The following is a 12,929-nucleotide window of genomic DNA, read 5'->3' on the forward strand; positions in this document are numbered from 1 at the left end:
TAAAATATAAACAATCAACGTCCCCCCCTCAGCGGGCCGCGGTAAAATTATCAAACGGTGACCGGTCCGCGGCGATAAAAAGGTTGGGGAGCACTGCCCTAGGCTATCCAAAATGAAAAAACATTTACTTCCGATAAACAACACATTTCTTAAAGGTAAACTATAATGGCTTTGGATCAATTTCATTTACATTTATTTTTAAGTTTATACGTTTTTAAACCAATGTTTTACATATTTTTATATAAAATCTTTATTTTACAAATATATAATCAACATTTTGTTCACCGTGAGCATGGATTTGCAGAGCAATATGGGATTTCTAAAGAAAGAGCAGAACAGGAGTTGTTTTCCTGCAGATTGCCTCTAAATGAGCCTCCTTATAGCCGCATATGAGCCCCATATGAGCAGGCAGGGAGGCTATCCACTCACTCATTTGGTTGTCTGTGTAAATTTATGTTTGAGCTATTGAGCAATATAAACAGGTAAAGCAGCAAAAGTTAACCCAGGGAATAAGGTGCCTAGAGCTCCCCCTGTTGGCTGAAAATGTAAATATGACATACGCAAATACAGTATGTCGTATATACCAAATAAAAAAATTAAAACAATATTTTGAATTTTTCATAATAAATATATACAGAAACCTTGTGCGTTGCTGTAAACCTTGTGTGATATATGTAACCTCCAAAATACATAACTGACCCGCTTCTCTGATGTTCCAGTTAAATGACTTGTACAATTAAAGTTAGGTAAACTTTATAACATAAGACTTACCTTCCACAATGCCCCATGGATAGAGACGACCTCGTACCCTCTGACCTTTGGCCTCTACCACTGTATTGCTGCCAATTACAGCAAAGGGTGCACTTTCCTGGAGTACACAATAGAGGAATGTTATTATTCAGAAATAAAGATACAAGCAAATCACTTCAGCTTTTATAGTGTGACCTGTACGACTCTTTCCTTGTATCATGTTATGTTTTACAGTGAAAGAGATCCGGCAGTAAACAAGAGCAAAAACGTTCTTGTAAGGAAAAAATTAAAATATACACTTACCTTACCCCTATCTATGGCCTATGGCACCTTGGCAAGGATGACATCATGATCCTTCCATCAAATCTTAAGGAATGATGAAGATACCAAATCTCATAAAAAGAGGCTCTTACACTTTGCTGGAGTGTCTTCTCACGAGATTTGAGTGTCTTCTCACGACATACTCATCGATCCTCAGAAATCTTGCCAAAAGCACAGTGACATCACACCTTCTAATGTGGAATGGACGGGGGTAAAGTAAGTATATTCTATTTTTCCCTTACAGGCACTTTTTTGCCCTAATAAACCCTGGGCACAGCAGTGTAGTATGCAAAGAAGATGGCAACCTCATCATTAGGCGTTACCTTCAATTCCTTGTCCTGCTGTTTAAAGTCATCATCTTCATCTGAGTCACATTCCGGGAACTGATATACTTTTATGCCAAACTTTTCAATTTCCTCTCTGACCTGTCAAAGTACAGACAAGCTTGCTTTCTTAGTGACATGAAATGCAGAACAGGTTTCAGACAAAGGTAATTCTGCACAAAGTGTCATCAGATCAGTTTTACTATATATCTACATTACATGCACATTTTCCATATTTCATCCCTTTAAAAACACTTCAAGTACAGAAACATGCCTGTTATTTGCCAAAAATCCAGTGTGCTCCTGACTTTTTGTTTTGGGTTGCTGGACTACAAAACTCTGCCTATCCCTCAAGCCCTCTGTTCCTCTTGACATTAATACATTTGATTTCTTTACCAGCAAAACAATTTTGCTGTCTTGACTCCTGAAATAACTCCTGAGGATCCTAGTTGTGGGGGCATACCTACATCAGTAGGAACTGACCTTCCAGCAGTTGCCCTGCAGGCATTTTACAAGCCTGGTAATGACATTACATTAAGTAATAAAAGATATTTTTCAATACAAAAACATGGTGAAACAAAAAAATATTGATGGGACGTGCCGTAGAGCAGGGGCAGGCAAACTCCAGCCCTCCAGCTATGTGAAACTACAAATCCCACGATGCATCTGCCTCTTGGAGTCATGCTTGCGGCTGTCAGAGGTTTGCAATGATAACTGTATGACAGTGTAAGCCTCTATAGCTGTACAAAAATGAGTGCAGGTACACAAAAAGTGATTATTTACCAAGCTTAATACAGTTTTGGTACCAAAAAAGGTTTGCATTAATATTTGCATTGCCCTTACTGAAAAAGAGTTGACTATTGCCGATAACAAAGTGACTGATTTTGAGACAAGCATAAATTCCATATCTTGGATTATTTAACTGGCAATGTATTCATTCATCTTTCTGTAAACTGAGTGATTCAAACTCAGCTGTTTGGTATATACTTGCAGGCCTGGGACAGAATTTTCTTAAATTTTTTGAACATTTTGTAGCCAATGTGTTTGGACTTTTGATACATAGAGCCACAGATGATCATCATAGTGGCTTTTAAAACAGCACAGAACTCAACAAGCTGATATTATTATAAATGTAATTATTTCCTATTATACTAGCATGATTACTCGATCCACAGTGTGTGGCCCATATTTATTTATAGTAATAGGTTGTCCAGACTGGGCCAGTAATTCGACAACACTGTCAGATTTTAATTGAGGAACATGTTGTTTCGTGGGTTTATTTTACATTTTCGAATTCAGAAAATATTTATACCCAAACTGCATAGGCCTCATTGAATATCCACTTTTATGTACTTGGACTCCTATGGTTTCATTTTGTACACACATTACACTGACTAATCATTTATCTGCGAGAACACTATACATCACAATTTCTAAATTGTGCTGCTTCCTTTTCCAGGTCTGCTGCGGATCTGTAAGAGAAAATCATTCTATTAAGCCAGATCTGACCTCATAACTCAGTGTACCTGGGTAAGACAGCTGTTTACATCTATAAGGAAAGAGGCCCAGTGCCATTAAGGATGGACAAGACCCAAGGTACCATACACTATCCCTTTTTATTGTTGCCACATCTTTTTTCAATCTTGAGGCATAGCTGTTAAATTGTTACTCACCCGGTCTTTCAGCTTGCGAATTTCACTTGGTACCAAGCAGTCAGCCTTGGCAATCAAAGGAACAATGTTAACCTTCTCATGTAGAGCTTTCATAAATGCCACATCCACTGGCCGCAGCCTAACGGACACAAAAACAGAGAGAGAACAGTTAAAGTCCATCTACCACCAAACCCTATCTTTTCTAACACTCCTCAACTCTAAAACTAAAATGAAAAAGGTTTAAGGGTAAACCTGAGCTTTACAGTCTATCCACAGGGACATTAACAAAACTCTCCTTGAAGTGGGGATGCCCCAGCATTGTAAGGGTTAACTGCTCATTTATTTCTAGGGCTGCGCTTACCTCATCCCTCCTACATTCTGGCTTGTGGACTGTCCTTCAGCATCCTTGTGTATAATGCTGGGCTATGGGTATATGTTGAAGCCAGAGGGCCTCCAACCACGTGAGTGTAGGGGGGATGAGGATGTGTAGGAGCGGGGATCAGGTAATTAAAGTCCTATACATAGGTACCTTAGGCATAAACAAGCAGTTAACCCTTGCAGTGCGGGACATCAGTCTCTATCATATGTTCTATCAGCAGTCTCTCTATTTGTTCTATCAGCAGTCTCACTATATGTTTTTTCAGCAGTCTCACTGTATGTTCTATCAGCAGTCTCTCTATATATTCTATCAGCAGTCTCTCTATATATTCTTTCAGCAGTCTCTCTATATATTCTATCAGCAGTCTCACTGTATGTTTTTTCAGCAGTCTCACTGTATGTTCTATCAGCAGTCTCGTATGTTCTTTCAGCAGTCTCTCTATATATTCTATCGGCAGTCTCACTATATATTCTATCAGCAGTCTCACTATATGTTCTTTCAGCAGTCTCACTATATATTCTATCAACAGTCTCACTATATATTCTATCAGCAGTCTCACTATATATTCTATCAACAGTCTCTCTATATATTCTATCAGCAGTCTCACTGTATGTTTTTTCAGCAGTCTCACTGTATGTTCTATCAGCAGTCTCTCTATATATTCTATCAGCAATCTCACTATATATTCTGTCAGCAGTCTCACTATATATTCTATCAGCAGTCTCACTATATATTCTATCAGCAGTCTTACTATATATTCTATCAGCAGTCTCACTATATATTCTATCAGCAGTCTCTCTATATATTCTATCAGCAATCTCACTATATATTCTATCAACAGTCTCACTATATATTCTATCAGCAGTCTCTCTATATATTCTATCAGCAGTCTCACTATATATTCTATCAGCAGTCTCACTATATATTCTATCAGCAGTCTCTCTATATATTCTATTAGCAGTCTCTCTGTATGTTCTATCAGCAGTCTCTCTATATATTCTATTAGCAGTCTCAATATATGTTCTTTCAGCAGTCTCTCTATATGTTATTTTAGCAGTCTCTCTATATGTTCTTTTAGCAGTCTCTCTATATGTTCTAATAGCAGTCTCTCTATATATTCTATTAGCAGTCTCTCTATATGTTCTATTAGCAGTCTCTCTAGATTTTCTATTTGCAGTCTCAGTATATCTTCTGTTAGCAGTTTCTCTAGATGCTCTATCAGCAGTCTGGCTATATGTTCTATTAGCAGAATCCCAACAGAAATCAAATAAGAGACACGAGGCTCAAAAAAACAAAGCTAGCACACCCAGATAAGCATACTTATCTTCCAAAAGTGACAGCTATTTTCAGTCCAATGAGATTTGAAAATAACAGTCACAGTCACATAAATAAATAAATATTGTAAATACTTATCCTTGTTGCTTTGTAAATTAAGCTGTTTGCATTATTAAAGCCTTATGCAGAACCCCATGCAAAGTGGTACATTTTCCTTATGCAAATTAACCAGCAATACAACCATTATATCAGAGCAAGCACCTGCACTGGAATAAAGAGGAATATCTGTAATGTATTTTATATATACTGCTTTATGCCAGCTCACAGCACAAAGAGCAATGAAGTACAATAACTCACAAAGCCCAGGAATTCGCCTTTTATCCTTTAAAGGATACAGAACAAATGAAGATGAATAGTGCCTGTTTACTATAGGTGACTGCGTTCTTACTTCATTTATGTTTGCAGTATTTGATGAGGTCCTAAATCCACTGCCTAATCCCATGGGCATTTGCATGCTGCCTGTCACTACAATAACTATAGTCCTCTAAACCTGAACCCAGCAAATGTTTAGACAGAAAGTCACATTTGCTTAATGTTTATGATTTGATGCAAATGCTTTTTATGATTAATCATTTTTCTAGCCAGGTACAAGCATATAATCCTCCTGTTTAACTGCAAAGGTTTGGGAATTTGGGGGTAGGATCTTAATGCAATACAGTCATATGTAAACTTTAAGAAGCCAAATTTTCTAGATCACAACACAAGATTGGCCTGTTTAGCTTGGAATTTGGAGAGTAGTATTCAAATGCAATTCGTGCAAGTAATTATGTTTTATTTCAAATAAAAGGCCCATGGTGGAATTGTAAAAATTGCTCTGGGACATAGGGGTAAAAAGGGAACAAGAGCTGATGTGGATAAGAAAGTGTTAGCTATAATTCTACCATAATCATAAATCAAGCCTAACCTTGAAGAGAGAGAACTTTGGAATGTTGTGCCCAAAAAAGACCAGAGGACAAATGACTAGTCACTAAAAATTCCTGTGGTCTTCCTGCAGTGGATCGTTTCCCCATTACTAACTTATCATGCCTTGTTCTGCACTGTATCTCCGTGGAGACAAAGGTGTCCATCTTGCCAGAGGAGAATGGCTTTGCATCCTCATGCCACAGCTACCCCCATGATTACTGGTGGTCTGATGATTACTGGAGGAATAGTCAAGCAGCAGTAGATGTGTCAAAAGCACTAATCCACAGAATAAATAATGCAGAAGCAAGAAGATCCTTGCTCTGCAGGTCATCAGGTAGAACTTTCTCTCCAGCAAGAGAACAGGGAGCAAAACAGTAAGGAAATAATTCAATTTCACCCAATATCTCATAAGACGAGCATTCAGAGGCAACAGTGACTTAGATGATCTAACACTGCAGATATACAGTTATAAGGCTGTAGGCACAGAAGGCGCACTGCTATTTTTCAGTTGTTATTCAAGAGAAAAGGTTCATTTCTTAGCGTATTGTTTGGGCACCATTATAGTATTTGATTTTATATAGAACATTCTGTTTCATATCTCAAAGAATAATCTATTCTTTGATTTCATAACGGATACAGAGTATATTCCAAATGATGAGTTAATTAGGTTTAATTAAACTGATGAATTCCAAGTTCTCCTGAGGATATATTCAGTCACTCATTTCGATAACTGACTAGCCTGTAGAAAATGTTCTGTTTTCACAAGGGGAACATACTGAAACTCGGCAAAGCTTACATACAGGATATGCAGGAGAAAATAGTGTTTCTTCTTTACCCATGTCCAAAAGGCGAGATGAAGTACAAGCAGCAGTGCACTCGGTTATCCTGGATGTTTTTCCGATTCAGTCCACTCTCATCCCGGAAATACTGTTCAAACTGTTGGTCTATGTAGTCAGTTATGGGCTTCCAGCTGTGGCAGACAGAGAAGTCACTACACAGGTCACTCACTATAAGCAGCTAATAATATACTGTACATACACTGATCTGAGGACTGTACTCACCATTCTGTGTTATTCACTGCATCCCCGAAGCCTGGAGTATCTACTATAGTAAGCTTTAGCTTCACTCCCTTCTCTTCAATGTCCACTGTGTGCTTTACAATCTCTACTGTTTGACTAATTCTTTCTAGGGGGAAGCAAAAAGGATATAACAGAAAGATTCAGCCATTGTACAGTTGCTGGTGGAGTTACATTCACAACGATGGCACATCAATGAACATTTACACATATCACTTAAAAAGTGTTTCCCAAAATATGACATTTTACATGTTTCATATATTGTGATTTTAGATTGAGTTCATAAAGTGCCCAGAAAACAGCCAATCAAATGTGTTATTTTATCTATTAAACCTAAGGTTTCTACATATACCATCTGAACAAGGACCGTGCTGATTGCTACCTGATTCAGTGTTTGTTCAATGGAATATCAGTTTTCCGATTCTTCATATAATAATAGGGCAACATAGAGGGTTATTCACAAAGCTAGCCGAAGGATCAGCCTTAGCCCGTGATATCAGGGCCGGCTCCGCCGAGTTCTCATTGTAATGAAGTTGGGCGGAGCTAGTTGTCACTGCCAAAGTAATAGGTTTCATAATAATATATTGCATGAATGTCATATTTACACAGTGGCTCAATGAAACAAACAGGAAGGAGGCTATTTTACCTTCTGCATTCAGCAACTTCCTGTCCTTGTAGAGATCAGTCAGGAACAGGCTGTTGACCAGAGTAGACTTTCCTAGGCCAGACTCTCCTTTTGAGGACAAGAAAAACAAAGTGATCTAATCTTTTCACAGTCCAGGCTGCAGTGTGCTGTAAGTGTAGTGCATACTCAGCATACACAGCTAGATATACACAACCAAAGGTCACCTGCACACACTACATGAAACTTCAATCAGTTATTGTGATCATAATTACAAATGTGAGTGAAACACCAACATGGTGGGTCCATTTATTAAGGTATCAGTATGGGGTGCTCATGGCTCTTAATTAGTTTGACTGGAATGGAATGGCACTGTATCTTCTGATGATGGTAGCAGCCATATTTCACAAAAAAGTTGAATTTTGTGCAATTTTGGATTTGTTACTGATTGACTATATACAGGCATGTCTTAGGTTTCTCTCACCTGCAACCATGAGCGTGAAGTCAAATCCTTTTTTCACTGATTTCCGGTGGACTTGATTGGGTAATGTCGCAAACCCAACATATTGTTTTTCTTGGTCCTGTGGAAGAAAACATTCTTTAGTTGGACCTGTAAAACCTAAGTATATACAAATGAACACAGCAGTTTATACACGGTTTCCCAATCCACAGCTTGCACAACTTAAAACCTTTATGGTTTTCACCAAGAGTGAAAGATACGATAATGACAGAACTACACGTGTAGAACGTCCAGTCTCATCAATGGACAGAATTTGCCAAAGAAGTAGAGTGATAACTATTTTTCAAAAATAGTCAAAGAAAACACATTACTATGTGTAGTAGCTCACCCTGAGAATACATCATGTATTAAACTATCATTCCTCCTTATACTTAATATTTAGGATAGAGCCGTCTTTTTCACATTTGCTATTTTCTACCAGCAGCACAACCATTATAGACACTGTTTAGTAAATCAGACTGCAAATTTCTCGATACAAAGCGAATGCTTATTTAGACTTTACATGTAAAAGCTCTTAATACAAGCTGGCCATACACCAGAAGAATTTTAATTGAATTTGGTTTATTTTTGTAAGGTTTTCTAATGGCTAGTGGGGTCAAATCATCGCTCATTTTCAATTAATGAAATATATGGAACCAGTGGCGTAACAACCGGGGGTGCAGCAGGGGCGCGGGCCCCGGGCGAAAAGTGAAGGGGGGGCGCCGGCCGAAAATGGCATTGTAAGGCACATGTGTTAGGCATAAAAGAAACCTGTTTAATATGCATGGGATTCTATTTGCAAATGCATTCAAATACGTTAAAGGAGAATTATGAGGCGTGTGATTTTCACTCAGCCTCATAATCTGAGCCGACCTGTGACAATGAGACTGTCACAGGTCGGCTCAGTAGATCGGGAAGTGAGCGAACACATACCGGCGCTCGCTTACTTCTCGATCCTGTGCCGGCAGAGAGCACTGTCACTCACGCAGCTTGGTGGATCCAGACATAGTTGTCGGGATCCGTTCCGGCTGCGGCATCTCAGTATACCGCGAGCTGTAGCTCGCGGTACACTGAGCTTTGGGTGACGGGAGGACGCTAGTTTGTGTCATCCCGTTACCCTTAGGAGAACTATGGGGAAAAGCCCTAACCCCATAGTTCTCCTTTAGCTACAAACAAACATGTAGCTTATTTGTGTATCACTCGTTTGTAGATCCTCAAATCTTCTCTGAGTTGGGGCTGACACGGTCCTTCCTTCTGTAGGGTGGCTACTTTTGTTCTCAAGGGTCCCTGTTTGTGTTGTAAAGAAGCCACCGCTCCAAACCCATACTGTGATAGGCTACAATCTCACATTTAGTTTACTCATTTTTATTGAAGTTATAGTCCATCACAGGAGCGAGCTTCGATCGCTGGCTACTTTAGAACATACAAACAGGGACCATGGGAAACAAGAGTAGTCGCCCTCTAGAAGGAAGGACAGTGTCAGCACCAATTCTGATATGATTTGAGGATCTACAGCCAAGTGATACATAAAGTACAGTTTTCTTAACAGTTAAGGGAATTTAATGCAATTGTAGGATTTAACTGAGTTTAGTGTCACTTAATAAAATTAGTCGACCCAATGATGGCACACACAAAGCACTGCCAGTGTGTGAAATACACACATCCTGTCAGTCATTTCATGGCTCATCAACAGTGGGGGTAAAGATGTTGTCCTGGTCTTCATACCAGGGGCCCCACAGGAAACACAGGCTACTTCTGTCTAGCTGCATAATGATTTGTTTGGACAGCATTAGGTTTGGGGAAACAATTAGGATAAAACACATGTATATTTGCCTTAGGTGGCTATATCAGCAATTAAGGCAATGAGTATTCAGCAGTGTAGGAATAATTTTAGAATGGTATAGGAAGCGCTGGTCACATTGCCTTGACTCTAGACAGCTAGAGGAATGTAGAACAATGAGGCCCGGTTATATTTAATCAGGCTTGTATGTACCAAGGATGCATTTTCACGGCCACTACAATGATTTCATTTCTAAGCTTATTACTACAGCCCCAGCAGTGTTCACAACAGCCAACAAGTGGAAATAAGCACAAAAAATTGTACATGTGCAAGTTACAAATGCATCTTATGTACACAAAGTGTATTAATTCACTGCCCACCATCTTCAGAGTAGGTTAGGCCTAGAATTAGGGTTCCCACATAACAAACTCCCATCATTTCCTAATTATTGCCCTCCACTTTTCATATATGTCGCGTCTCATCTTTTGCATAGTCCTTCGTATTTCAATCCTGTCCTTTACTCATTTCAGATTTGTTTCCGTTGCTATACATCAGCAATCACCCCCACCACTTTTCCTTCCTGAGCGTTGCTTAAACAATCCTTCTTTCACATGGTTAACTATTAACAGACTCAAGCGCAGAAGTGTGTGCATGTCCCTGACAGCTGGATATACACTACACTGTACTGAGTACTAATGCGGCATGCAAGAGTTAATGTTCTCTTTTACAGTATTACTATTACATGGAAGAATAGACACATGTCTGCACAAATCTGCATATATTCTTCACCCGTCTCCCCTTTTCCTGCTAGCTGCACTCCCCGTTCTTAGAATTACCTTTAGCTTCATAGGGTAGGTCCTCTGGGTCAGAGTTCTGGGTGACAACAATCTCTCGGCCAGAAGTTCCTGAATAATGATGGCATCCATACCCACAAAGCAACAGCCGCTAGCACAATGTTACCTCGCCAAGCACACACACCCATCCATCCCCTCCCACTACTGACCACATCCATATGTGTGTGTATGTGTGTGTTAAACAGAGAGAATGTGTGACTGCCCTCCCCAGCCACTACCCTGGAATTTCCTGTAGCTTCCCATTGGAAAGAAGATTAAGTTTAAGTGCAAGGGAGGAGGATAATGGGAGATTCAAGGGAGGAATATCTGCTAACCCCACATAATCAGACAACAAATCACAGCAGTAAATGATTTACTGCCACTGCAGACATACACAATGCTCTGCACAATGTTTTCCACTGTCTCTAGCAAAAATAGGCAAGTGAAAGTGGACATAGAGAAAGGGTTATCTGGACATGCAAATCAGTTTGACATCCCTGTAAATCTATGCAGCATATCCATGTTCAGGGAATACTCACACGCCACAAAATTACTAAAAAAAAAACAAAAACCGAAACACTTAATACATTCCTATTAAAATGTACCCTTTCAGCTTGATCCCCACTGCAGGAAAAAAATGAAAGAAAATAGTGGCGTTGCCTATAGCATTACATTGTTGTATCCTATATCGGGGAAAATTAAAGTTGCCATCAGACAGGCGATTTGGGGAAAACGTATACTTTTTATTTATTAAGCTGGACATACAATAGAAGATTGTTTAGCACAGATGGGAGAATCTGTCCTGTAGGCTGAACGAAAATAAATCTAACATATTCCCCCATCCACACTAAACAGCATCCTCCCCACACCGGTCTATTGTATTCTGACAGTGGGGTATGTGCTGCAGTCAGAATACCCGCACAGCTGATTGCCTGCAGTCACTGTTCAGCTGAGAATTTTTAGACCTAGTCTTTGACAATAACCAAATAAAAAAAAATCCACATTAGTCAAATGGGGGGTGGCACACCCCCCTCTGCAGACTCTGCAGATACACACCTGGAGAGCCTACAGAGCTCAGCCCTTAGCAACCTGGGACACTCTGCTCGGTGTCCCGCCCAGTTCCTGGCAAACATTGACGTCACTGGTTGCCAGGAGCTGGATGGGAGGCTGACCAGAGCATCCCATGTTGCTAAAAGCTGGGCGTTGAGATGTGTATGGCCCTTACGCATCTCCCCATCTGGCTCTTAACAACCTTTGCCTGCCGCCCCCCCAACCCATGTGACCCAAAAAGATCAAGTCGCCTCATTAAAGGGACGGCCCTGTCCCTAGGACACCACACACTGCTCGATTTACGACCTAGTTAACAGGCCTCTGACAAAATTTGAGCAATGTATAGCCAGCCTAAGTCTGACTACGGCTACACTGACCAAACAACAGGCTGGATACAGCAAGTGAACATTCCTTTTAGTGTCCTTTCACATTTCTGTGTGTCAAAACATATAGCACGCGTGTATTTTTTATTATCTTGAAGCACATTCTCTGGTGTTCATAAAGAGTTTTATAGATGCTCTCTAGACATCTGTCTTGGGGGTAGTGAAACAAATGGCAAAATTTGGTAGCAATGCACCTATACTAGTATCGGTGCCGAGTATTTGGGCGAGTACACGTACTCACCCAAATGCTCCGATGCCTAGCCCAATATTTCCGGTATCAGGAAGCCGGGCAGTGTGTAATGACTCGCTACTCGGCTTCCTGATTGGTCATGTAATGACGCAGCATCCAGGCTTTCTGATTGGACGGGAAGCTGGCTTCATGCTCCCTCACTTCATGATGAGGGAGCATGGATCAGGAAGCCAGGCACCGCGTCATTACACGGTGCCCAGATTACATGTGTAATGACTTGCCACCTGGCTTCCTGATTAGCCGGGAAGCCAGGCAGCGTGTAAAGACCCGCCACCCGGCTTCCTCATTGGCCAGAAAGCCGGCTCCATGCTTTCTTGTCACCTAGTGACGAGAAGCATGGGGACGGCTTCTCTGCTAATCGGGAAGCCGGGTGGCGAGTCTTTACACGCTGCCTGGCTTCCCGGCTAATCAGGAAGCCAGGTGGCAAGTCATTACACGCCGCCTGGCTTCCTTAATGGGACTTCCCGTATCGGTATTTAGTATCAGCGAGTACCGAGAAAAAAATATCGGTACTCATACTCGATACCAAAATACCTGTATCGGTGCATCCCTAGAATTGGGATAGATTTAGAGCTGCAGCTAACGATTATTTTCAAAATCGATTAGTTAGCCGATTATTAAGTTCGATTAATCGGTTAATCGGATAAACTATAAAATAAAGTTTAAAAAATGGCTCCAGTGATAGGACTACTAGTTTGCATTGAGGTTGTAGTCCATCACAGGAGCAAGCTTGGAGAGGTGGAAGTAAAAAAGATAGTGTGGTGTGCAATATA

The 12,929-nt window shown here is 40.4% G+C and overlaps 1 protein-coding gene across 5 annotated transcripts in view; it reads right to left on the reverse strand.

Annotated features, from left to right (window-relative positions):
• Positions 1 to 12,929, reverse strand: part of SEPT5 (septin 5) — a 57,753-nt gene that overhangs the window by 9,950 nt on the left and 34,874 nt on the right. For 3 of the 5 annotated variants that reach the window (XM_018556973.1, XM_018556969.1, XM_018556970.1), the window contains 7 exons: positions 7,846 to 7,942; positions 7,386 to 7,472; positions 6,725 to 6,848; positions 6,499 to 6,633; positions 3,068 to 3,185; positions 1,395 to 1,496; positions 772 to 868 (listed from right to left, as the gene is read on the reverse strand). In XM_018556973.1, coding sequence (XP_018412475.1) covers positions 772 to 868; positions 1,395 to 1,496; positions 3,068 to 3,185; positions 6,499 to 6,633; positions 6,725 to 6,848; positions 7,386 to 7,472; positions 7,846 to 7,942 — 760 coding nt within the window. Of the gene's footprint in view, positions 1 to 771; positions 869 to 1,394; positions 1,497 to 3,067; positions 3,186 to 6,498; positions 6,634 to 6,724; positions 6,849 to 7,385; positions 7,473 to 7,845; positions 7,943 to 10,476; positions 10,652 to 12,929 lie in introns of those variants that run through there. The other 2 variants (XM_018556971.1, XM_018556972.1) reach the window with 2 other exon arrangements.

This window comes from Nanorana parkeri, unplaced genomic scaffold (assembly GCF_000935625.1).
Source record: "Nanorana parkeri isolate BGI_ZX_2015 unplaced genomic scaffold, ASM93562v1 scaffold260, whole genome shotgun sequence".
NCBI classification, from domain to species: Eukaryota; Metazoa; Chordata; class Amphibia; order Anura; family Dicroglossidae; genus Nanorana; species Nanorana parkeri.